Raw genomic sequence first — 27060 nt, 5'->3', positions numbered from 1 at the left:
ACCACTTCCCCCAAGTAACAATTCCACCTGAAATGCAGTCAGTCAGTAAAGGTAAGATGCTTCTGTTTAAAAACCCTCTATTTTCTTCAGTTAGGCTGAGTGTACTCATAAATTCAACATTTGCTAATAAACACTCTCACCCCTGTTTTAGCAAGTCTGTCTGCTTAAGAGAGCAGGTTACTGACACTATTAAGAAACTGGGAAATTTGTTACTTTCCAGATTATTTAATGCTCAAAGGATTGGAAATCTAGTGACACATAGTTTAGGCTGCAAACTTACAAACTGGCCACTGTTATACTCACTACGACTGTATTTAAACTGGGGATCCACAGGCACCATGTTCTATTTCATCATCCAGTCTCTTAAGGCTTTTTTTTTCCTCTACAGCAGTAAGGCAATGCCTACATCTATTTCAGTAGTAGGAGTTTTTTCATACCATCAGATTTTTTACCTGATTTTTGAACCACCAATGCTAACTAAGCTGATTTCTTCAATGAATTGCATAAAAATTAATAAATAAGCCTGGGAAATCATTTTACATTTTTAAAATACTATAATACTCTTATTTGAAGCTTTATGGATATTAGAAAACTTAAGGTTCTCCCATCCTTCCCCTAAAATAAGCTCGTGATTAGTACCAATTCCTAATTTTTTCAAAGTGTTTAATAACTGTGTGAACCTGGAGTTGCAAGGAAACTGGAAAGTGTTCTCTAGTTAGTAACCATGATCATGGCAGACTGCCAGGATGTTTGTGACCTCTAGAAATCCTTAAGGTTTTGATTAGCATTTCCTTATCCCCAATACTCCGTTGTTTCTGTTTTAAATTACATCTCAGTGTCTCCAGGGTAGGTAATAATGTTAATGTGAGTTATACAACAGATTGTTACAAGCATCCTTGGATTATGAGAAGGGAATATCTTGACTTTCTAAACAATTATAGTTTTTATTGTATTATAGTTCTGAAATTATGATAGTATTATGCTGATACAAATTATACTGCTGTACATCAAGCATATTTTTTTAAAATACAGCCAATGGAATTCAAAGACTGTCAAAGGCAGTGAAAGACAATACCTGACAGTCCCTGGTTTTGTGTCAGGATGAGAATGCTATTGTAACCTTCACATTATGTTGCACCAAATCCTAAAATCAGAAGATACAAATTTCTTGACTTTTCTGTGCCTGTAGAGTTAATAGTTACCATAATTATAAAGCATTGTAAATAATGGGTCAAAAGATCATGCTGCTGCTGCTAAAATACATTTGTTTGCTTCAAAATATGCAATGAGTTCATCCAGGGCCTCTTGTGATTGTAGCTGCAGAATATAATAGAAAATGTATCTCTCAGAAGGCACTTTTTGTTTATATATTCATAAGAAGGTTCTTTCCCCACTAGTACTTTAAGGCAAGTTGATAGCAAGATGAGGATTGCTTACATAGCTGAGGAAAAATCCTCTAATGTCAATGCTGCACTGAGAATACAATGTGCTATGCATGTTACATATTGCACAGCACATGTAGGGGATATACATCAATGTATGCTGCTATGTAAACTGTGGCAGCTTAAACACACTTTGTGTGGAAGTGGCCTAAATTCAGAAATTTGGAGTAGAATGTCATATTTTATTGTAGAACACATAGACTTGCAGCTATCCTGAAGTGGTAAGAACATTAAATTAGGTAAGAAAACAAAATTATTTGTTTAAAAACCCCATATTTGTTATTCTAAGTCAAGTTGCACAACTTCAAGCTTTTAAAAATTCATACCACTTTTCCAGCTAGAGTTGGTGTTGAAGCTGAGACAAACATATGCTGTCTTTTCCCATATCACCTTTATGCATCCTTATGCTGCAATGACATTTTAATAGGAACTTGTTTTCTTCCATGCACTTGTAAGTGTTTTCATTTATTTTTAAATTAATGGTGACCTCTAAACAAGTATGACATTTTTCTGTAAGTTACAGAGCATTACATAAATTTACATCCAGAACCCAATGTCAGATGTTAACTACTTCATTTCATCTCTTCTGGCAGTATTTCTCTAGAATACTTGCCTTGTCACCAACTGTGGCATATCTTCATTACAACTGTCAGGCACAGAAAAGGCAGAATCCCAAACATGAAGGCAAGAAAAGCTTTGATGGGCAAGAAAGAGACTGCGAGAGAGAGTGCTGAAACAATGGTATCATCCACGAGATACTCTGTGGGGTGCAGAGAATGACTTTGCCTGGCCTGCTGGGTAAATCATTAAGTTATCATTACATTGTATGTATGATGACACTGCTCTTCAGGCTTAATTTTGCTTACTCATTTTCTGATATTATCGAACTGTGGCTTAAAATGAAAACTATAATATGGTTATTATCCTAACCTCTACTGAATGAGTTAAGTTGATACAGGGTCAGAATCCAGTCCAGGTAATTTTACCCATGTGGACAATGAGCATTCTGCAGATACAGCTCTCTGTTCTGAAAGTTCAGTGGGCTATGTAGGCGGCTCCAGGTGTTCCACACTACCAGGTTCTGAAATTTTGAATCCTTTTTTAAAAACAGTCTCTGGAACATCTTAAATAGAACCCACTCTCTGTGTGTGCCTTCTGACATCATCTTTGTGAAACGTGGCTCTTCATTGTCATCTTCCTTTGACAGCTTCTCTCATCTCATATGTTCAATACATCCGCTCTGAGCAATTTACCTTTTCATCTGGCATTTCTTTATGTTAAGGCTGTGCTGATCCTCATTCGTGAATTGGATCTGCCAGGCTTGCTGATATTGGATCCTGCAGTTTGCCAACCCTCGTTTGCTCTGACTGGTAGTGATAGCAGTGCGCACCACTTCAGACAGCAGTGGCAGCAGCAATCTGTGCAAGCCAGTTGTAGATATCTGAGCATAAATATGATAATGCTGTAATGCTGGACCACAGCCAGCTCTGCACTGGCTTCTGCAACACTGTTCTACAATACGAAGCACAAAGATAATCTGATGCTCAGAGGTATTCAGCTTGCAGGCAGGCAGAGTGGAAAAAAGCTCAGGTTTGCTTAAACGGCTACAGCTCTGTAAGGCCTTGTCATATCTTATATGGAGGGGGTGTCAGGAACTGTTTCAACCTAAGAATGATGTACCTTTTTTAGTCCTGTGCACAACATAAAAAAGCTCTCCACATCTTAGTCGGGGGACAGCTGGTGAGAATGAGAGTTAGGAGCTTTCACTGATAGCAAATCCACAGGACAGAGCAAGCAGTCTGCATGCTGCTCACAATTAACTCACACAGGTCAAGTCTAGCGAAATCCATGGCTGCAAGTTACTATGAGAATAGTTCAGAAAGATTCTTCAGATGGAGTATTGATCATGACATACTGACTGCCAGGATTCAGTCATGCATGTGATGTTGGACTATGACATTCATATGTTCTAGTTTAAATTTACTAGGGTGATAATTTAGATTAAATTATTCCTCTTCGGTTAATTCCTTCCAAGTTGACAAGACTTGTCAGGTTCTCTTTGAGAAGAGTATTCTGAAAGTTACCAGCTCATGGTCACCAACTTGCAGGGGGCACTGATCTCAAACTCTAAATAGACTACAGGTATATGGGGGAAGTTAATCCATTTCTACAAACACAGATTTCCCACAGGAAAATACGCACTTAGGGCTTTGCCCTTTGTTATTTTCTAGTTAGCCTCAGGTTGCTTAACACCTTTGCATCCTTAAAGCTGTGCAGTACCTTCCTTCCCAAGAGTGTCACAAGCCATAAAGGACGATTAATGCAGCTTTTGAACTCCATTAACTATTGTGTGGATTTTCCACTTGGAAGCTTCTAGCACACACTTAATATCATGTAAAGTAGAAATAGGAATAATTAGCAGCTAATAAACCATCTGCCAAGTTTTGAGCTTGTATTTTCCGCCGTGATCTGTCCTTCTGACATACACTGACTTCTTTCAGACTTTCCTAGACAATTAATCTAGACACTACAAACCAGGCTGGTCTGTTTCTGAGAAGAAAGTTCTTTGATCCCTGGGGAATAGGATGTGCCGTAGATTATTCTACCCTTCTTTTCTTGTTTTCCTGGCATTCCCAACCTTTGATGACTGGATCTCGCTATTTTATGATTACAGACTCTCAGAGCAGCATCTCAATACTTATGTGATTTATGGATCCAAACTTTGTGCTAACAATGCCCTGCAGCATTTTATTGCACTCAGTAAATAACTCAAGGTTTATTGTTCTTAAAAGAGAACAAGGGTAATGGAATTTTTATTTTGTCTAGCTATCTGTTACTCCCTCTAGCAGCTTTTAACTCCTTTGCCCTTTTTGGTGTTATTGAGATCTCAAGGATGAGATGTTTCTACGGGTGTTAGGAAAACAAATGGCTGAATGGAGACAAAAGGCTGAACCACAAACTTTATAGTCATTTGCTTGGTTTGTTCTGCTTGCTGATCAGTCAGGATATGTATCCCAGGATGGGCAACTCTGAAAAAGTCAGAGATTATTCTTTGGCCAAACAAAATCAAGGAACACAGGAGGAACCTAAGGTACTGCATGTGGGTTATTAAGATGCAGAGGGGCTGGAGGGACAAGGTGCAATCCTCCCTCTTCCTGATGAGCAGACAAGAGAGGTGGTAAAGAGGAAAGGGAAACTTTAATGTTATTCCAGTGGACAATTTCAGCAGAGTAAAGCACTAAGTTACAGAGACCAGATTTTCATGGACCACTTGTCTTCCTTTCTAAAAATGTTTGGGTGATTTTGATGCTTATAAAAACTGAAAATCTTTTCTTATGCATAGGGCAGGTAGGTGATTCACACTTTGCAGCTTAGCTCTAGTTCTGTGTCTCTGGTTCCAGAAACATCTTCATCTATCTCTCTATGCTAGTAGAAATGATAGAAAAGGTGTCACCTAGGAAATAAAGTGTAGCTTGCAAATAAATATTTCAAAGCAGATTTTCACAAGTAAATGTTAATGGCTCTAAAATGCTAGATTAAGACAATACAAGATCATCATGTTATAAAGTGTGTCATTTGTATATGTTTGAAAGGAACCCTGCAGCACTGCTGTTCTTTACTGTAATTTTCTTACTCTGAGAGGAAATAAGCCTAATATATTTGCATAGTTATTTAGACCTTGTTATAAGAGGCATAGGATCACAGTCAGAAAAAAAAATAGTTATCTAATTATTACATGAGTGCATAAAATTATTACTATAATGAAAAAATTGTAGAAAGAGACAGGTTAATAGTATAAATTGTATTTTATATGCTTATCCTCTGTACCTGCAAAAATTTGGACATTTTCAAAGAGGCATAAATAATTTTACTTTTAATGTTCTTAAAGATTCAGAAGTTTGTGGTATCTGCTACTGGTTTTGCTATAAACATTTTTATCCTGACTTAGTGCCTGGTTTCTCTATCACCACAATCATACCTATGCATGGTTAAGGTAAAATTTGAGTTTACTGACTTTGATGCAAAAACCTGTAGACACAAGATTAATTCCAGAAACATACTAAAGAGATGGCTTTATGAGTGAATTTTGCCATTATAGGTCTTAAAGAGACCTTTATTTTACTTAAACATTTAGGAAGAAATCCTCTGCAAATATCTTATTCCTTCTGATTTTCTATGGACTCTTGAAGATCTTTTCTGGGGCTAATTGTTTCTGAGAGAAATCATTCCTTTTCACAGACCTCTTTTCTTAAGTGGAGGTCCTTTAGCAAAGAGGAAAAACAAGAATCCAAGAAAAAAAAGTGTTAAAATGGTGGGAAATAAGTTATTAATCATTAATGCAAGTAATTTGGATTAAAAAAAATCTTATAGGAGTTCATTTAACTATGTCAAGCATTTAATGGCAATTTCATTACAGAGCTATGACTAGAAACTTGAAACTGTTCTAACCAAAGTGATGGTCAGGTTTGTTTTTCATGAATGATAAGGAATGTTTCCTCATAAAATCAGTGTCTGTTCAGAAATTAACTTGAAAATTTAACAAGAATCTGGATTACTATGGGAGGAATGCAGTTTTCCAAACTTACAGCTTTGAAAAAATGAGAAATAGTTTAAACCATTATTATAAATGCAAAAGGTACTCTTTAAACTAGAGTTAGTCATTTGATGAGACAGAGCACAGCTTTTAGAAAAAAAGCACATTTACTTTTGGAAGCTTTTTATAAAATACCATCTCATTCTTTTTAACACAAGAATTCATCTATTAATTTGCTTCTGAAGATATGAGCACTTTGTTTCACATGGCCAAACCCCCCATGCCAGAGCAGCAGAATCAGTTAGGCTGTTCTTGGCCAACACCCCATTGCAAACATGTTCACTTGGACCCCTCAATAGTTGGAGTGGCCTTTGTGAAACAAATCCACTGTGCTCAGTGCCCTACTCGCACAACATTGCAGAAAAATTTCCTACCATTTACATAAGTGAAAGCTGTCACCTGTGATTCTGTTTTGTGCCAGAGTTCAGTGGTTGTGGATTCAGTATCAGCACAAGATGGCCTGTTCTGCCCGCTGGGGGTGACAACAGTTGTTCAACTACAGCTGCTTTAAGCTGTGCTTTTTTTTTTTTTTTTTTTTTTTTTTGCAAAACTGTAAGATAAACTTCCTGCATATCCCTTTATCTCTCTTACTCCAGATTAACAACAAAAGCACAGTTCCCCTCAATAAAGTATATATGAGGTCCTAAGTGAATTGCAGCACCCCTGGGTAAAATCCCTGAGCCATTAAAGCTGAGAGCTTTGCTAGGACTTTTGACCAATCAGAATTTCATCTAATTGGCTTAAACTGGCCATTACTCAAGAACTGCCAAGATCCTGTTTTTGTTGCAAGGCTCAGAAACTGCTCCTACCCTTGCCTCAGAGTCACACCCACACACCCACGACCATTCTGTACTCCAGGGCTGGAATTGTTGGTCGCAGTGCCCTGCTGATAAATGAAATGCTGGTGGGCATTCACTGCACCTCTCTGTGTCGTGGCATTCTTTGCTGTGCTGTCCAGAATGGCTGACTGCAGGCTTCCTAAAACAATCCAGTCCAGCATCATCAAACAGGGTTTGTAGGCACAGAGGACCAGCTCATTACAGCCAGCAAAAGGGACAGCAATAGGAAGCCCAAGGTTTAGTATGTGTGGAGAATGTGGTGAGAGAAAATAATAAAGCAGTTCAAAAGTGATCAAATTAGCCCTTGAAGAGAAAGTGTCTACATGGCAAAGGCTGGGGTTTTTTTCTCTTGGCTGGTGTTGTGTGAACTAACAATGAAAAGGGTAAAAACTGCTGGTTTTGAGAGTTTATTGTGGACACTTCCAGCTAAACAAGCGCTAACTCCAATAATGTCCAAACTTTGTTATGTACATTCTCTTTTGTGTATGCTCATGGGTGTGTATAGATAGCTGCTTCTCAAATGTGCATTTCCTCTAATTGACAAGGAGTGAATGGTAAAAGGCAATTGGATTATTTTGGATTATGTTGCAAATTCATTACAGATTCAGAAGTGTAGTTGCAGCCTTAAGCTTGGGTGTACAGACATGTCGCTTAAATGTATGAGCTGAAACCAAAATTATGTTACTGAAGGAATCTTAAAAGCTATTTAGATGTGATAACTAAAAATTCAAGATTAAATTAAAATCCACATTGGAATCATCTGGGAATGATTATCAATGCAGTTTTGTAGCATGGTTCCAGAGACTTTTCCAACTATTTTTTCTATTATAAAAATCAACAAAAAAGTTAGTTCATAAATATTCAACACACTCAGTTCCCTTCTTGACTTTATCTTATGATAATAAAACTGGAATCAGAGCCAATATGTACATTTCAAGGAAATTTATAATGTAAAGCAGAGGACATAGAACAAAGTACTGAAAATCATTTATGATAGAAACTATAGATTGAAGTTGGGGCAAGTCTCTCCCTCAGTAGCATCTCACAATTGCCTCATAATATTGGGATGTGTATTCATAAGCTTTTTAATGTATGCAGCCAACCTCTTCTTCTTTATTGTGTAACCACTGCACAGATTCTGCTTGGCAAAGCTGGGATAACTGATTGAAAAATTAGGAGGGAATTGATTTTACAGAATGTTACATTTCTGATGAGAGTATTTTAACATCTAAAATACAGTATCAAAGTTTTGTACAGCCAGAGTGATAAAAAATGTCTTTATAGCTGTGAATATACCAGTTAATAATGGTTAATGCTTGCACCTGAATATGTGGACAGAACTGATCTATTTGTGAATTTACGTTTTTGTCATTTTTGTTACAAATCTGTGACTTTTGAGACAAAATGAGGGTGGGAGTTCAAGGATTTAGAGAGATTATTAAGCTCTAAGTCAACAGTGAAAAACAATATTGTTTTGGCATGAAAAAGGCAAGCAGAGCTTGTGTGAAGGTAAACCAACAAAAGCAAAAGGTACTTTTTGTTTGCCTTTCAGTGAGGTGACTCTTACCATATTAAAAAATAAGGTGTATCAGACTCTATCCTTCTTCATTTTGATGAGCACAGATCTGGCAGAATACAATCATAAAAAGGTTGTGTTGATGGCTTGTGGGTTTTTTCCAAAACATGATTCCTATTAGTTTGGCAGTGTTTTCTGTACTAGTTTTTAACATCAAGAATCCCAGTGACATGAAAGATTACAACAGGCTTGAAGCACTGATGATTGATATTGCTGACAGTTGTGGTTAATAGTGGGAATATTTGGCACTGAAAGTTATTCAGCATTGAGAATACTGTTATTTGGTGTGCCTGTCCGAAGACAAAATACAATCTTAGATATTAAAGTCAGTAGTATATGATAGAAATAGCACCTCATTAATCAAATTCATTAAGTAAAATTTAGATTGCAAAGCAAAATTGAAATCACAAGGGAAACACCTCACTGTTTTCCAAAGATACCGAACTTTTCATCTTGTAGATGGTAAATACATCCCTGTACCATTGGGCAACATTTCAAAGTACAGCTCTGCACCCCAATGACAGCAAAATGTTTCTCATCCTTCAGATGTGCTATTGAAGTCTGCTGGTGTGTGACTCAAAGCTGCTATATAATAGTCTGGTACAGCAATGCTCTCTTCTGTCATACCAATACTTTTATTTTATTAAATAATCATTCCGCCTTTTAACTGCAGTATAAAATGCAAAAATATATTCTTAATATTTTGATTACCATAATGTTAATTCTTGCCACTAAAGGATAATGTCAGTGACTGACTGTATTTCTCCCAAATACATTTTACATTGAGGAATATGTTTATTAAGATATGTCAAATGATTTCTCTGAATTAAAAGCTGAATAGAAGTAAATTATAGGATGCAAGGCAGTAATCCAATCTCATTGTTCTTATTGTACAATAAATGAAGAAAGATGGAGCAAAAACTTCACTGTGCAGTTCTAATGGAAATCCTTATATGCCTAGCCAATACAACTCAAACCTAAAATTGCATGCAGGATCCGTAATAGTCTCACAGAGTATCCAATAAACTCTTAACAAGAAATATTTTAGAACAAAGAAGAGACCCACCGAACATATGGAATGATGTTAAGTTCACAGTTTGATTTGATTACAAACCCAATTCCTTAGTCCTGTTCACGCAAAATTTTATGTTTACTGTTGCTTTTGCTTTCCATTTTTTTTTTCATTTGCCAGCTTAAGCAAACAGGATGATTCCAAAGGCATGGAATTAACTGTTTGGTGGGAGCACTGCTAGAGTTCTGACATAGCACACTTAGTGAAGACTGGCGTAGTTATAAATAAATAGATATTGCGTATGATATAGAGTAACATTTTCTAAATCATCCTGATTTTTAAAAATTTAATTGATGAAATCTACCATCAGTCAATGACAAATGAGATATTTCATTTGTTTTACTTTTTGTCTTTCCTAAACAACCCCAGAATCTCTCATTCTCAGGTTGTAAATAACTTCTTTGAAAATATTCTTTGGTGTTTCAAGAAGTTGCAGAGCATCTTCTCCTAAATCAGCCATCATGCATCTGAATTAAAATCTGAATGTAAATTAGAAACATTTTATATTAATGATTGTGAGGCTAAACACATATTCAGAATTGATTAAATGTTACTGTCTTCCAGTGCCTGAGTAGCAAGAGGAATGGCTTTTCAGACTCTACATTTATACGGGAAATTATTTTTCCAGCATGGGAGCTCTGGATATCTGGAATGCATTGCTATAGCTGTAGTTATATTAACAAAAATTCTATCACTAATTTGTTAATGCTTTGAAGTTCTACTTGTAGTAAGATTTCAGTTTAAGTCAGTATGTAGGAATTAATTTAAAGGTTTAAAAAGGTCTCAACATAGCTGTGACAAAGCAGCTTGCAGCTTCTAACCTCAAACAGAACTTATATTTTATTATACAATATTTCTTTTGACATGGCTGGTGATAGTAATGTGGGCTCTTACTTGGATGATTAGTGTGTAAGATGTATCACTTAAACGTGGACTTTGTCCTCTTAGTTGTATATTACAATCAGAATGCCATAAGTAGCTCTTTCCCAGGGTTAACTGAAAGTTAACTTGTGTTTAGCTCTGGAATGTAATCTAAATTATCAGATTTTTTAAAATAGTGTTCAGGTGTTTCCTGTATAGATCACAGAAACCCCAGTAAAATGGGTTTTTGCACACTGGCAGTGAAGAATAAGGTTTTGAATGGAAGCAAGTTCCCAGTATTGCTGGCTACAGTCCCCTCTGTCACAGCACTGTAGACTCTTGTGAACTAAGGACATCCTCCAGTTAAGATGGCCAGTTTATTCTCCCTCATTCTTCACTGTCTTGGAGCACTCCATCCACAGGACTTCTTCATTCCTTCTGTCAATCTGCTCAAACTATCTTTTTCTTGGCTGAAAACTTATTAGTGTTGTCTATCTTTCTACTCATAGAACAAGGCCCTGTCTACACAGCTCAACTTTTCAGTCTCTTGCCCTTCTAAGCGAGCAGATTAACAGCCAATTAAAGTTTATGAAGAAAATAGTGCAATTCCTCTGGGCTAGACCCATGCACGAAGCCAGGCCTAAAAAAGCATTTCACTGTAATAAAACAACCCAGACACCAAAGGGGCTGAACAATGCCGTTTGCTCAGTGCTTTGGATTTTGCAGCCCTCTGTCCAAACAAGGGTTTGGTGGAATTTCAAGGCTCTGGTCACCAGAAACACAATGTTACAGTAATGCTGCACACCCCCAACAACCACTTCTTCAATATCATGCAATTAATTGTCCAACAGTTACTGTGTACGCAAATTAGTTCTCATGTTTTGATATGCTCCATGAGCTTTACATTTTGAACAGTACTTCTCTTTACTAATGTTTCTTAGTAAGCCTCTGTGCTTATTTCCAATGACCAATGGTAGGAATTACATTTAGGCAATGCAAGACAATGAATCATCTGATTTAAACATGTTATGTATGTTAAAAATAAAAATAATTAGTTTGCCAAAGGCAACAACAAAAATAAAGCTTATTCACTAGTGATGAAAGACTGCAAAATATTCTTGCAAATTCTAACTATTTTCACAGTGTCAAACTAGTGACAGTTCCTGTCACTGGAAAACACAGGCTGAGCTATGTGCAGGAATGGGGAGATGAACAGGGATAGGCAATACAGAATTTTTATTCTAATGTACAAGGACTTAAAAAAATACCCTCCTATTTAAATGCCTACTGTCTCAACACAGAAATAAAGAAAAAACAAAAGTTAACTTATCATAAGGCACCAGTTATGGAGATAGCATAGCTTTGTTTTCAGCATTAGCATTTGTTGTGAGTCAGTATCCAGGACAACTGACAATCAAATGCAGCAGCAAACACAACATTGAATGTATTTTTTAAAAGGTCATTTTAATAACGTGCTGCAAATCTTTAGTCAGTATTAAAGCTGGCCATTTGAAACAGTGAAACATTTCCTTCTTTAAATCGTGTGTTTAAAATCCATTTTTTAATAGTTAAATGCAAAATAAAGAAATAATTCATACATGTCAAACTAACTAAAAGCTAGCACTTTTCATCTTAAAACCTCCTTAATCTTACATAACTGGCTTTCTTTTAAAGTCACCTTTATCTTGGGAGCCTGCATAAATTGTTTAAATTTACTAGTGCAAGGCTGGTTATTGGGAAAGAGTAACAGAGCTTTTACTGATCATTAGGGAAAAGTGACTGTGAATTGCACCAACTGAAGTACTTTTTCACTGTGTTATCATAGCTCATGAATCAGAAATAATAGCAGTAATCACGTTTCAGAAATGAGGATGTAGCTACGAAGCCTCCTAACTCCCACTCCATCACTGTTATAATCCCAACAAGTTAAATAAATCCCTTACGTCTAACACAATAAGTAGGAAAAAAAAAAACACAACCAAAAAAAAACCCAAAACAAGAAGAGAAAAGAATACCTGGAATGCTGCTGCTCTCTTAAGTTTCCTGAAAGTCAGAGATGAACACAAGAACTCAAATTCTGCAGTAAGGCTTGCTTTTGGTTTGTTGTTTTTAACATAACTTTTTTACTTTATTTTATTTAACATCTCATGTTAGAAGACTTGAATGCTACACTTTGTAATAGAAATCCGCTGCTTGTTTACAAAGCACCCCTGCATTCTAATGTGTATGAATGAAGGGGAATAACAGAAAAGCAGTCCTAAGGAAAGCACAGTACTGGAAGGAAATTATGACAACAACCACTAAGGACAAAACAGCTTTTACTAAAAATCATCTAGGTTGTCTGGATTCACATAGATTCACAAAGAAAAAACCTGTGTTTTTCAGGAACGTCCAAAATGCCTGTTCTTTTCTGAATATCAAAGACACAGGGACGAGAAACAAAGTAAACTGCAAGACTCTGAAAAGAGCTTTTGGCCTTCCACTGGCCTGCGAGTTTTGGCAAATAGCTGCAGGCATCAGAGAAAATCCTTGTCCTCTGGTAACAAACAGTCCAGAAACAGAAACACACTCATTTTCAGTGTCAGAGAGATCATGTGAAGTTTGTCATTTTGACAAAAGAGCTTCCCTTCACAAAATACTTTCAGAACATGTTGGCAACATCAGCAAAATGTTTTCGGGAGGACAGAAAGAGCAAATGAACATTGAAATTAGAACACTTTTAATAGTGTCTGGCCTTCAAGAGCTTGTCTTCAGTATTCTGAAAGACACAGTATGGAAGGGGTATGTAATGCCTAAGAAATTCTTCCTCCCATCTTCATATTTATGGAGCAATGTGAAAAGTACATCAGTCTCAAATATTTGTCTCATTATGAGATGGCAAGTAGATAGAAAGTGGTAACTTAAAAAACTTTAAAAATGCATATTAAAGTTTATGATGCAATAATTTTACACTATTTAATTATAAGTAAAGATCTGGAATAGAATTTCTGTGAAACCTGTGATTCAGTCTGGTTTATTTGCTTATTTAAAAGTACCCCGAAAAAGCCGGTCACTTTTCCAGCATTGGTAGTAGGTAATGCGTCACTGCCAAAGTTTCTGTGTGTAATATCCACTCTTGCAGTGTTTCAGAACTTCACTATAAAATTATGATTTGCTAAGATACTGACCTTTGAAAATTTGTCTTAATAATTTTGTCTTTATATAAAGATCTTTTTCCTACGCCACAAATGCATGTTTTCAACAGATTTCAATCACTTTTGATGTTCTGGCTAATTCTAGCCGGTCATATAGTCATGTTTTACATGAATTTATGAGAATAAAATGTCAACAAATATGGAACAACAATCCACTTGCTATGAAGTAAATGTACACAATATTGGTTATAGAATGCCTTGAGTAATTTCACCACTTGAAGCCTTGAGCTGAACAATCTAAAATTATTGACTTAATGCATAAAGTTGATTAAAGGCTGAAACAATTACCATCAGAGCTGCTGGCTTCTGAGGTTTCCTTCTGTAGCAGGAATGCCTGAGAAGCATATGAAGCATTGTTGGGACTACCCCTATACATGACCCAAAGGATTAGGACAGCTCAAAAGTAGCAGCAATGCTTCGGTGTTGTAAATTGCAGTGGTGCAAGAACTGCTTCCCATATCATTCTTCCATCTGTGCCAGAGGGCCATATTCTGAGACAGAGGTGGTTTGGATGTCTGGGGTCAGCACAAACCAACATCCTATTAAATGTATGAATTTTTTCTTCCTTGATGTAGTAACTATGAGGCCCTGAGTAGCATTTATATGCAAGAGTTCCTAGAAGCAAGGTTTAAATCTGAATTCAAATCCAAGAAACAATGAGTTTAAAGGCTTCCTGTGTTATGTTGTATATTGTAGTATATACAAAGAGTTTTAAGCAAAATATCAGTGTGATCATTACAAAAATCTAGATAAAATCAATGCAGCAAGAACCTCTTTACTTTCTGGCTCCTTCATTAACTGGGATTCTGAATAAACACTTCACATGTGAAAGAAAATAATGGAACCAAACTTCATTACTATTTGGTACCATTCTTGCAAACGTGGCCATGGGAAGGATCAGACATCAGCAAGGAGCTGCTACACAGAGCAAAGAGATGCAGTGCATATTCCCATCCTCCCTTCAGAAGTCAAGCACCTCAGCTGCAGGGTGTTAGAGCACCTCTGTCTGAGGGAGCAGCCTAGGTTCCCCTCCAGAAGTGGTGTTTTTACACAGGTAGGGTGTGTGCTTCCCTCTCTGCACTGTACATCTGCACAGCCCCAGGTGGAAACAGTTTGCTGGAGAGCAGGGCAGACAGATGAGGAGTCACATCTCCCTGTATGTGGTACCTTTATTCCAGGGCACAGCTTTAATTCTCTCCCATTACTCTGTAAGGATGCACATAAGGAAAGGCCATCAGCATCTCCCACAAAGCAGGAGTGCAGGCAGCATGTGGATCTGCTCCTTCTCCCATTGTCTTCACACCCTTCCACAAAAAGAAAGCACCAACAACTGCACAATGCAGTCCAGATAAATCTCCAAATATAAGCAAATTTTCTTTCTATAGTAAGGAAAAGAGGAGTGCACATACGTTAAATGTTTCAAAATGCAAATACCGATGCAGTAAAAGTGTATTTGCAGTAAAATGCACATCTACACTGATCTTCAGCACTGAATAAAGCCACCTGCTGCCTAACAATCTAAACTTTCCGGAACAATACCTTTTTATTTTATAAATATATTGAACTTGATTTTGTAAATATATCTATAATTAAAGCATGTAGATATATATCTTTTTAAGATATGGTTGAATACAAGTTACATAAAGATACATCCAAATTAAATTTGCAGTGGCATTGTTCATCACAAGAGGAATATGTATCTGATCATGAGAAAGATCTGTACTGTGCTCTAATACAGACTGAGAAATAGGTTGTCTAGGACTTCAGAACCACTTGAAATGTCACCATATCTCCTCTGAAGCTCCAAGGTGGACTTTTTTCTTGCCTTCAATAACATAAACATGTAATAGCAGGTACAGAATAAAAATATTATGAAAAACTTAAAATAATAATCTCCTCATCTTTCCCTTGAGAAAATGAAAACCACATACAACTTGATGCTATCCAGAGAAGTATTTAGTTATTTTACTAGTGGATATGATCTAACAGCCTAATGAGACCACTTTGCTACTGGATGTTACAGCCCTATGAAACATGTTAAGTTTGCTGTAACCACAACAGTTTGTATTTTGGTATAACAAAACACAGAATAAGGCAAAGGTTGATTAGCTGAGCAAAAACAACAGGTAGAAGAAGACAAAGATACAAACCCAATATTAGTCAACCAAGAAAATTAATTAAAACTAAATGTAATAGCTAATTTTCAATTTTCCTATTTAAAATTTATTTCTCTTTGTGTTGCAATAATCTGTACTAGGAAAATAAATATTTCTGATTCTGAGATAATGAGTATTTATAATTTGCAAGAACCCAGGTACTGTTGATCTTCATTTGACATTCAACAATATTAGTTTCATAGTGCTCATTTCAGTGCCAGCATTCCAGATATTGATAAAGTTAAAACGCAACTTACGTAAGTTATTTGGAGGAGGCCTCGTCTCCATGTTTTCATAATGTTGTACGTGTACTACAATGTTTAGATCTCTTTCCATATGGTCTGTTGTACAAGGACCTTGAGGTCGCATAACATCAGCAAGAGCCCTGAAAACCAAACAAAACCAGAATGAATCTGCAAAGTCTCTAAGACGTTAACAATATGTGCCAAGATCTATTTCAGTTTGAGATGCAGTCGATCATAATGTCTGCTGGAGAAACCAGCTCCCTTCACAGTAAATGCAGGGAAGTAAATTCATTGTGAGACTTCACACCTAAGGCTCTTTTTAGGTTGTCTAGTGTGCTAGAAGTAAAACACACAAACACATTAAGTTCTTTAGGTGTCTTGGCTTTGGAGAAACATAATTTAATCTCCTTGAGACTTGTAGAGTTCTGCCACTGCATGTGCTCAGTAACATTACTGCCATCTTGGTTAAGCTGAGCAGCTCAGCACCTAGCCCATGTCTACACCTTTCACAAACTGCTTATCTTCACACCAAGATTACCAACAGGGCCTGACAAAGGAAATTCTAACACATGCATTTGCAACTAACACACACAACACAGTGGTCTTCACAATTTTCATTCAAAAATGTCACTCAAGTTGAAAAGTCATATATCTTCCATGCAGAAATCCAGTGGGCAGGGGTTTAAGGATTTCTCATCCAGATGGGGAGATCAAAAAGGTCTTTTTCTAATTTCTGTGAGTGTCCTAGTCTTTAACATGGAGCAAAGATTGCACAGGAACACTCGCTGCTCCTTTGAAGCCAGTTCAGAAACAGGATGAAAGCTTTGTGCTAGCAAAGAGGGAGTAAGCAAAAGGTTCCTAAGTTAGGCCAGGCCCAGCCTGATGCTGGTTGTGGGCTTGCTCTGCAGAGCTCCAGGCAGTCTGACAGACCCATTCTGCACAGGTGTACTGTTTAAGGACCAGTTTCACTGTCAAGTGTCCTGCTGAGTGTAAGTCCCTCCTTAGGCACACGGATAAACACATACACCTGGATCAGCTCTGTGGATCCAGAATTACTGAGGAAGTTTTAAGCTCTGAAACTCCCAGCATGGCAACATCTAACTCTGTCTGTGAGTCTGTGCTATTTTGCCAGAGTTCCATAGGAGCAGGATTAGCCCTTAGCTGTGTGCCAAGATACCTGCTGAACTACTGTGCGCTAGGAAATAATTGGCCCACCTGCAGAAACTGTTGCCTTAGGCAAAGGAAGGCTGTAGTATGTGTTACCAGTGTCTTCAGGGTTCAATGCAAATCTTTTCTATTCAGGTCAATGCATCATGGACCATTATTTACCTCCTTTTTGTTTTATTGTTTTTAATTTTTAGACCTCTTGAGCAATTTTTTGAGGGTACAGACATATTTTCTGGGCACTATGCCCAGTTTAGTTTAATTTTCTGCAAAATTATATACAGTGTCCCAGATACTACATCAAGAAATACTAGCTTATAAACTAATAAATAAATAAAAATAAGCACACTCATTGGTGAAAGCCATGCCAAGTGCCATCTAGCTCCTCCTGTAGTTCTGTGACATGATGATTTCTCAATCAAGCAGCACTATACTTTTAAATATTAAAAAGTAGCAAGCTTCATTTACGTTACAGAGAGAAATCCTGAGCTGGATCTTGCTTTCAGGTTGCTGGAACATTGCTGGGGTACACAGCTGAACAATACTGATGTTTTCTTGTGTTTATGGCTAACATTATGTTATTAAAATATTAGTTACAGTTGTTATCAACATGTTAGAGAATACTCTGTTGATCCTGTAAAAGGTCAGAAGACAGCAACCAAATGATTAATGGTATCAGAGTAATGCTCCCATTTGAAGCAGTGCTTATACAGCAGAAATAGCAGAGCTGGCCTACATAGCAGAATAATAAGAATTCAACAGAAGAGATCTCACAAAGACATGTAGAAATTATGCAAAAGGAAAGCATTATATTGCAAAACAATTTAAAATCAGTGGGGATCAAAACCATTAATATCCAGTCAATTTATGCAAATACGTCTCTATACAGAGAAAATTATTGACATAAATATTAATTCTAATTCCAGAGGCAGCTGGACACATTTCTGAGAAGGGAAGAAAAGTAAATGAAAGATCCTACTCCAGTGTGGGAGTTAAAACTGTGAGATCTAAGTATTTCCCAACTTTGTGAGAGTGGATTTTCAGAAATCCTTTCCTCATTGCTCTTAATCTGATGATAAATATTGTTTGCTGTAGACTTTAAATAACACTGTGTATGATGGCAGATTAACTACTGCCTGTCTATAAAAATGTTAAGCTATCTTTTAGGATGGCTTTTTTCAAATGGTTTTTAAGGAATTACCTGTCCAACTCCTTCTGTATTAAGAAGAGATGAACTACTCACCATCAAGTTCTATTTTTAATAACACAGCACCTATGTTTATACTGTGTTAGCCAAAGCTGTACAATCTTCTCAGGGCAGAATAGCTCATATAACTGAGAGCATGTCCTTATTCTCCACTGATGTCAGAGAAAGTTAAAAATGTGTAGCAGCTTCAGTATCACTGAAGTACAAAGGAAATGCTGTACCTGCATTTTGTTCTTTTAGGGATTTGCCCATATAATGAAATGGATAAAGGGAGGCTTGTTCCCCAGCACAGGACAAAATCCTCGAACAGATGTTTGCTTTGAAAAATTCCACATAGGCCAGGAGACTTTTATAATACCTTCATGCATTTGTCTCACCTAAATAGAGTCATTTAGATTTTGTCAATTATCTGAAGAAATTGTTACAGTCAGTGCCATTGAGATGTTAAACTTACACAGAGGGTCATTACCTACACCTATGTTATACTGAATGATTTTTTAAGGAAATGCAAAGTGCAAGATAACCTTCTAATCAGGGAAAAGTATCATTAAGACCTGTGCAGTGATATTGACTGTCATATTACAAAAGCAGAGAAGTGTTACCTACGTAGAAGTTCATGGCCCAGAACTATCCAAGTATCACACTTCAGCATTTCTCTTGCCATAAGATTTTTCTCTTTGGGTATGTAATACTGGTTTGAGGTGTTATAAAGCATGTGGAGCCAGGCATTTCCCTTGTGGGTACAAGCTGAAAGAAGCTGAAACACAGGTTATTTTATGAAAGGTCACTTGTCATATTTTGCCTCCAAAACTGGGTCAAAACCCATAAGGGAAATAATTTCACACATAGGATTCAGGATTTTGGCAAGTCAGGCTATTTTTGGCCCCAACTACATGTCTTTTGAATGATCAACAAAAGACTTCACTCCTGAGCTCAGCACTGGGCACTTTCTTCCTTGTGAAGGAAGAAAGAAGAGCTCAGATGGTTCACAATATTTGGAAGGCTGCTAACACACTGTCAGAAGCACTGTTTCAAAAAACAGGAGTTACATCATAAGAGCATGACTCTAAATATTGTCCTTTCAGTTCTTGGTTTGTTTGCACATTCTTTACAAGGATTAAAGAAGAAGACAAAAGTGCAGTTGTATTTACAGAATAATATCCTCCATGCAACAGAGAAGAAAGCTTTTTCATATTCTATTCATTTTTGAGAGAGAATTCTCCACTTGAACTGATGGAGCCTGGAAGGCCCATTGGTGTAGTCTCAAGCAGCAAGAACATGCTGCCCTCATATGCCTAACAAAGCTCCTGGTCTGCTTCAGCAGGCAGATCAAATCTGTGTCCTCTCATGCACAACACTGCCACGTTCCCTCCCTTTGCCAGAGCTCCCTCCTACACCATCTGATTTCCCCATTCTCCTCAAAAACAGGAGCGTAAAGGAAGAGCTACTCTGGGTACTGCTACTACTGCTTGGTCTTGGACACTGTAGCTGAAGGGAATACTTACCTCCTTTTAACATCAAGGGACAAATTTGAAAATGAGGAGAAACAAAACATACGAGGTCTAAAAGGAAATACACCATGCAGAGTTAATACTGTGCTCCCCTCTCAATTTTCATCTTCCAGATTTAGAGTTCCGTGCCAACAGAAAGAAAATGTCAACAGTGCCATACCTGGCCAGTTTCCTCAAAATAAAAGGAAGTAACAAGCTCTCTAAAAAAGGACAAGTCTTGACTTCTTCTCTAAAGGGACTTGCCCAATACAGAATTTTTTCCTATGGATTGTTTTCACTAATTAAATACATTTCCACAATGCTTTTTTCATTGTCAAATATTTCAGGAAAATTCAGTGAAGTTAATGGAGTGTTCTTGGTTTGTTTTGGTATAGTAGTAAACAAAATTTAATGAAAGGCAGTTGTATAGAAACTATGCTAAGTTAATAAAGAAACTTTTCTTTAATAACATTGTACCACTCTTAAACACACCAGTATGTAAGAAGTTGTCTTACTTGAACAGAAGATCTACTGACTGCAAGATGAAATAATGCAAGGAATTAAAAAGTGTGGCACAGTTTTGTTTCCTATTTAGAAGTCAATGTTCTTATTCCCACGTGTCAAGTCTCTGTTCATATTTTTAAATATTTTTAGTAAATGGAAAAACATGGAAATATATCATTTACACCAGTTGTACTCAGTTGTTCATTTTTCTTAAAAAATCAGCCCCCATTAAAAAAATCTGTTTCCATTAGGCACTGTCTTTTTTGACAAGCAGTACCATATCTTTCCTAGGTGAATGTGTTCATAGGAATGAAGGGCATTCATATGTTTCATGTAGCCATTGGCTAGGCAAGGGAAAGGAGACAATCTTAGCTAAGGAAATAGATGACAAATAATTCTCTGGGTTTCTTTCTGGCAGCCAAAATGGAGTAACACTTAGTACTTTTGATTTGGCCTACCTAACACTCTCGATGCATTAAACTTCTGCTTATTAATAAGGTTCAGTACAGAAAAAAACGTAGGAGGTGTTCTTGTTTTGTTTCTCTGATATTGTGATGAATGTTATAAAAGAAGGTGACTATGAACATAGCCTCCATGTTATATTAATTGTTGGTGCTATTAACTGTTTGAGCAGATAAATTATTTCTTAAGCATTTCAGCCTTTTTTCAGAACATTAGTAGTGTAAAATGAGCTAGAATTGAATATTTCAGTTAAACACTCACTTGAGGACTAAGAGGTTACTTCAATTCTTCACTCAATGAATATATTTTTAGATTGCCAAAGGGATTTACAAATCTAATTCCTTTTCAAATTAATGGTAAACCCATCCCACAACTGGAATAGGAGGGTGAGAATGTTGGGGTTTTTTAAAAAAAAAAAAATCTGTAGATCTGCTTTTTCAGAACATGACTAGCTATTATGTGTACTGAGTGGGCGACTGTTTTTCCATGTGATCATGACTTTCCAAGTTTCTATATAATCCTGCCTTGAGCAGTTTCATGTACAAGCACAGACACTGTTAAGTAATCAAGGTAGCAGACGACCTTTGCTAAGATCCACTTCAGAAACCTAATCTTTATGCATACACGACTGAAGGATATCAGAATGATTTTCCAATCCCCCATAATTCTATTTCCATAAACTGAGACAGAATATCCTTTCAGAATACTTCACACCTGTACTTTAAATAGCAAATATTTCTACTCACAGAAACAGGACCTATTTATACCATAATTTGCAGGGATGGCTATAACTTCACTGTGTTCTGGGCTTTGTGACTGTTGCGAGCCCTTCTTTTTTGCCTGCACAAAGACGCTATAGAGACTGAAGCAAGAGAGAGCTTTTTCCAAACTAGCTCAGTAGATTAAGATTTAAAAAATAAATTGGGACCCATGTATTATTTTTCTCAACTTATATTCAAAACGTGTAAAGGATTACCATACCTTGCTCAACAAAAACCATCTTTGCAGAAGTATCACTGACACACACTGTTGACTAAAATTTCTGCAATGTGCTTTTTTCCTCAGTAGTAAAAGCGTATCCATATCAGCCAGTTTATAAATAGCAAATAATAGCTCATGGACTGGTGATGCATTTGCAGGAGTATTTCTGTGACTTTCTCTGTTCATTTCAGGATAAGCAGTTAATCAAAAAGTCATGCAGAAACTTCAGTAAAAAATTAGGCTCCAGGTGTTGAGTTGATCTCTCGGACTGTCTTTCAAAGGACTGTCTTTCAAAGGATGATTCTTATCTAAGCTTTAAAGATTGTGAGCTACACCATTAGCAGTCAGGGCAAGAGGAAGCTTTCTGCCACACTGCATGTCCAGTAGAAGGTATCCTTTCATTGCATTTCATCACTTAAGTTGCCCAATATGCTGGGATCTATTTAGACTATTTAATGGATCTGTTTGCCTTTTTTAATGCCTTTCCCCCATCTGCTTTACTTTCATGTGCCTGGGATTAGCATAAAGAATCAGACAGGCTGCAAAGTTGACAAATGTGTTATGCCTTGATTTTGAACTGCTGTGACAATCTGGGTTTGGAATATGTTGTTAAAGCCATTGGGCTCTGTCCCGAGTTGCCCACCTGCCTATCCACCACTAGGCAGCCAGGATCTGGAGTAGATGGTACACAGCATGCCTAACTCTAGGTGGGGGAGGTTCTCTTTGATATAACTCAGCCATTACACCGTGGAGACACAGTTAGAACACACACATGCATGGATGAGACAAGACTTTCACATTCCATTTTTTACCTCTCGACAGTAACTGAAAAAATGTTAAGAAATTCTACAATAGCTTTTCCTTTTTGTATCTTCCTCTTCCCTTCCACCCTGACTCATTTTCACAGCTTAGAAATTTTACAAATAGCTCACACACTTGCAAGGGCTGGGGGAGTAGGGAAGGTCCTGCCAAAACCATTTTGCAGCTGGAGAGGGAGGGTGAGATGGCATTTGTTTACATCCTTCAGTTGAGAAGTAAAAACATTTTCCAATCTTTGAAACAGTTGGAAGAGGGAACGCATCAGGCTTTCTATAATTCAGTGTTGCTGGTTTCAGAATTTTTTTTGTTCTTCTATTTATGCACAGTATATCTGGGAACACTTGCTGGATCTTGTTAGGGAGAGGGTCAGGCACTGCAGATAAAAATGGACTACTGTCTGAGCAGACTCCACAATTATCCCTGGTCTTCCTCAATATGCATGTTCTGTGATAACCCGGGCTGGGGGCACCACAGGAGCTCTGCTCAGCAAAGTTGGTCTCTCTCAGCCGCCTTGCAGGGGAATGCAGCCTGCCTGGCAGGAGTTGTTTGTTTGGCAGGGACACATGGGCTCCTCTCTCCTCTCTAGGGGCTGGGCAGGAGGTAGGGGAGAAGGGGACCCTGCTGCCTGGCACTCAGCCTTACCTGGACATGTGCTCCCGCTGGGGTCTGTGTGCCTTCTCCAGCCCTAGTTTGGTGAAGATCCCCACCAGCACCATGACTGCTACAACCCCACAGATGATGTAGACAATAAGGTTGGTTTTATCCCTGGTAGGGTCATGTAGAGGGTCGTCTATGCGGGAAGGAGGCTTCCCAGTGTTCATCCACAACGGCGTCTCATAGTTTGTGCAGGTGTTTTGATCCAACCTTGTCTTCCTGAACTTGCAGCAAAACCTGAAGCCACAAGTGCCACAGCAGAAGATGAACTCCCCCGAGCTGCAGTTAAAGGGGGGGTCCCACTGCCCCATCACGTCAAAGTAGCCCCTGCAGAAGTCTGGGGTGGGAGGGGGCTCGGAGGGGTCTATCTGTTCCCCGAGGCTGGAGTGGTTTCCTCCCGAGAGCACCACAAAGCTCCCCAGCTGCTGGCCAGCTTTCTCCTGAGCCCGACACACCAGCGTGAGAAGGTCCGCCACCAAGTAGCCGAAGAGCAGCCGAATAAAGCCTTCCATTCTGCCTCCCAGCCCCAGCTCAGCGATGCTGCTGCCGCCGCCGCTCGAGCTGCTGGATGCTGCGCTGCGCCAGGAGCTGAACATAAAGGGGCTCCGTCAGGGGCCGGGCGTCCGCTCAGCCCGCTCTCGCCTCCAGCACCACGGACAGCCCCGAACGGGCCGGGCAGGGTCCGCAGCCCCCGCGCAGGGTCCGCAGCCCGGCCCCGCTCCGCTCCGGAGCAACGAGCGCGCGGCACTTGTGGAGCGGAGTGCGCGTGAGAGGGAACGCGGGAGGAGGAGGAGGAGGAGGAAGAGGAGGAGGAGGAGGACCGAGGGGTGGAGGTGGCGGCGGCGGCGTGCGGGGCACCGCGCCGGGCTGGCGACAGGGGCGTGGAGGGGCCGCCAGCGGGAGGGCTGAGGCGAGGGCGCTGCAGGGGCGGGGAGGAGGAGAGAGGGCGAGAGAGGAGCCTCCCCGCTCAGCCTGGTGCCAGCGTGGGGCGCCGGGGGCACCCACCTTCCGCTCCTCCACGGAGCCCGGCGCGGTCTCTCGCACAACTCCCTCAGACACCCGCGGCGTCCGCCGAGCCCCGGCCGGGGCCGGGCTGCCAGGGCAGGGCGCGGGAGGCTGGACGGACCCGCCGCGGCATCCAGCCGGCGGGGATGGGAGATGTGCCGTGGCGGGCGGGCGAGCGCGGCGGCAGCGCGGAGAGCCCAGCCCGTCCTCTGAGGCGCCCACGGGAAGCTGCGCGCCAGAGACGGGGCTGCCGGTCTGCCTGTTCACCCCGGCAGTCCTGCTGAGGGGCCGGCGACTTCTCCCTTTCTCCCTTCCTGCCTCCCTCGCATCAGCCCCGCCGCAGAGCCAATCCCCACCTCGTCCCTCTCACCCGCTCCCCGCCATCCCTTACATAAGAGACTTCCCGCCCCGGCGGGCGCTCCCCACAGGTGCGTCTCCAAAAGCGCGGGAGCGCCTCCTCGTCCCCTCCCTCCCTCAGCCCGCCCCGCGCCGAGCGGGGTAAGGGGCAGCCGGGCCGGGGGCAGCTCCGCAGCAGGAGAGCCCCTCTGCCGCTAAGTAGAGCTCTCCTTCTCCCGGGAACTCCTCTCCGAGCGGTCTCCGGAGATGCACTCACCTGCGCGGCAGAGGCAGGTGCCGCGGGCGGAGCGGCGTCCATGGGGCCGCACCTCCGCTAAGGCCGGGCGGGAGCGGGCGCTGCCCTGGCCCCGGCGCACCGAGCACAGGTACAGCGGTGCTCGCAGAGCGTGCTGCCGACCGGGGCTTTGTCTGCTAAACATGAGCTGCTCTTGCACATCATTTATTTAAAAATCTCCTTACAATGTCAGTCAGTTGGCTCCAGAGGACACAGTGAGGCAGCGCGTTGTTTGCGAGATACAGAATTGAAATAACTTCCCCCAAACAGAGAACTGACTCTGGGAAAGACTTTTTAATGATTCACTCTCCATCCCTGTTACTTAACTCTCTCATCTCTGTCGTTTGTTTCGGCAGTAACCTGTGCAAGTAGCAATAACATTATCCTGAATACTTTGCTGCCACCAAATGTAGGAAATAAGCCCACTATGGCGTGATTTAACAGTGTGGGTTGGTGCTGAAAGCCGCTTCCCTTTTCCTCGGGGCATGTCTGTGAGTGCCTTGCCGTGGCCCTGCGGGCTGCCCTTGGCTCTGGGGAAGGCTGTGTGCTGAGGCTCTGCCACGCCAGGCTGCCCTCCTTCTCCCTCTGCATCCCTCGCGCTCTTCAGGAACTTGGGCCAAGTCCGTGTGGAGTTGTTACGCGGTAAATAAACAGAAAGGTGAGGCAGAGGACAAAGCAGACGTTTGGAATCGGAGAGGGCTGTAGTTAGCTAATTGCAATCCTTTGCCTTCTCTTAAAAATAGACTCTAAGTACAGTGATGATTCCACTGAACAGTTTGACAGTAAGCCTGGCATCTTTGTCCAGGAGGTAGGTTAGAAAGCCCCTTTATTTCTCAGCAGAGAAAGACAATCATTCCCAGCCAAAAACCAGCCTTTCGGGGTTTTAATATTTAATTCTTAAAACCTCCACCTCATCAACATCCCCTTTCAAGTCTCCTCTGAAATCATATAATTCTTCCCTTGTGTATACTTCTCTCTGCTATTATTTATTATTTAACACTTTGTGATGCAGTTTGTGCTGAAAATACTGCACAAAATGAATCTTTTCCATACTTATTATTGCATCTAGAGACATTTAAGGTCCAGTCTGTCAAGCACATAAGATTATGCAAGTTTCCCTGTTGATTTGACGGCTAAAAAGCTGCTTAAATATTTTGCATGATTAGTGCTATACATGTGCGGAAATAATAACATCCAAACCCGATTTATTTTAGGGGTTATTAATCCTGACTAAATATGGTACAAGTTTCTTGTTTTGCTGAGTTCCTAGGGCTTTCCTTAAGAATTCCCCTACAAAAAAAGAAGCCAGAGGGATTTAGGCTAGAACCTGACATCTGTGGGATTCAGGTTCATGCAATCAGAACTCAAACCTAAGTGGCATGTGCTTGGGAAAAGCAGGAAGGTGATCAAACCTCCTTGAAAAAAATGTTTCGTATAGCACCAAGGGACTTTGGATCAGACCCATGGAACCCAGAACCCATAAATCATGCTATCCTTAATTAATTATAAGTTACTTTAGTTGTTATGCTCTCTCTGCCTGTTAGTTGTATTAGCAGTGAAGTTATTCCAGCTGTACCATGTCTTAGAATGCCAATAGTGAACTGGAGTTGTTCTAGACTGGGGTACAAGCCCTTTTTACTAGACCTCTAGCAGTGTGCTTTAATGGCTTCATAGCATGTAGTTCTAACACCTGTATGACCAAAATATAAACCCATTGAATACTATAATGGAAATAAAACTAGTTGAGAGAAATGAGTATTACAGACAGTACTGAGGCACATCTTGGGTCATCCTGTGATTTTATACAGCTTTTCTCAATAAAGTCAGCCAATAAATGTCTATTTATTTGTTGTGCTTAACAAGTTGAGAAACATGAAAGATTTCCCAGTTTAGCACCATCATCTTCCACTTTCAAGACTTCAAGAATTTCAAGACTTCTCTTTTTGACATTGCTTTAAGGCAAGTAATAATTACCTTCTTTTCCACAGATCTATCCCATAAGGAATGCTCTTTGCCTCTGAAATAACTGAGAGGATGAATGTTTCAACCTGAACCTACAGACTTCTCTTTACTCAAGTGCATATCCATTTAATTAACTGGAATTCTTATTTTAGGCAGCAACCTTATACAAAATTCTTGTTATATTTTCCCTCTAATTTCTTTG

The 27060-nt window shown here is 39.6% G+C and overlaps 2 protein-coding genes across 5 annotated transcripts in view; both read right to left on the bottom strand.

The window, feature by feature from the left end:
- The window catches only part of SHISA9 (shisa family member 9), a 181496-nt gene extending 156351 nt beyond the window's left edge, over nucleotides 1-25145 (bottom strand). For 2 of the 4 annotated variants that reach the window (XM_042037385.1, XM_042037388.1), the window contains exons 1-2: nucleotides 23249-23941; nucleotides 15992-16119 (exon numbers count right to left, since the gene is read on the bottom strand). In XM_042037385.1, coding sequence (XP_041893319.1) covers nucleotides 15992-16119; nucleotides 23249-23856 — 736 coding nt within the window. In that variant the 5' untranslated portion in view covers nucleotides 23857-23941. Of the gene's footprint in view, nucleotides 1-15991; nucleotides 16120-23248; nucleotides 23942-24265; nucleotides 24602-24878 lie in introns of those variants that run through there. The other 2 variants (XM_042037387.1, XM_042037386.1) reach the window with 2 other exon arrangements.
- Nucleotides 23888-24649, bottom strand: LOC121669106 (basic proline-rich protein-like). The gene is made up of 2 exons (XM_042037594.1): nucleotides 24636-24649; nucleotides 23888-24524 (listed from the first exon to the last, which is right to left on the bottom strand). Exons 1-2 carry the CDS (start codon nucleotides 24647-24649, stop codon nucleotides 23888-23890), a joined length of 651 nt encoding a protein of 216 aa, XP_041893528.1.
- Nucleotides 25146-27060: the final 1915 nt, after the last annotated feature.

The sequence above is a fragment of the Corvus kubaryi genome, unplaced genomic scaffold (assembly GCF_017639235.1).
Source record: "Corvus kubaryi isolate FWS band 111438036 unplaced genomic scaffold, C.kubaryi_AGA036_p1.0 37387, whole genome shotgun sequence".
In the NCBI taxonomy this organism is placed as follows: domain Eukaryota; kingdom Metazoa; phylum Chordata; class Aves; order Passeriformes; family Corvidae; genus Corvus; species Corvus kubaryi.
Note: the sequence above shows the minus strand (reverse complement) of the source record. Positions and strands in the feature narration are given on the sequence as shown.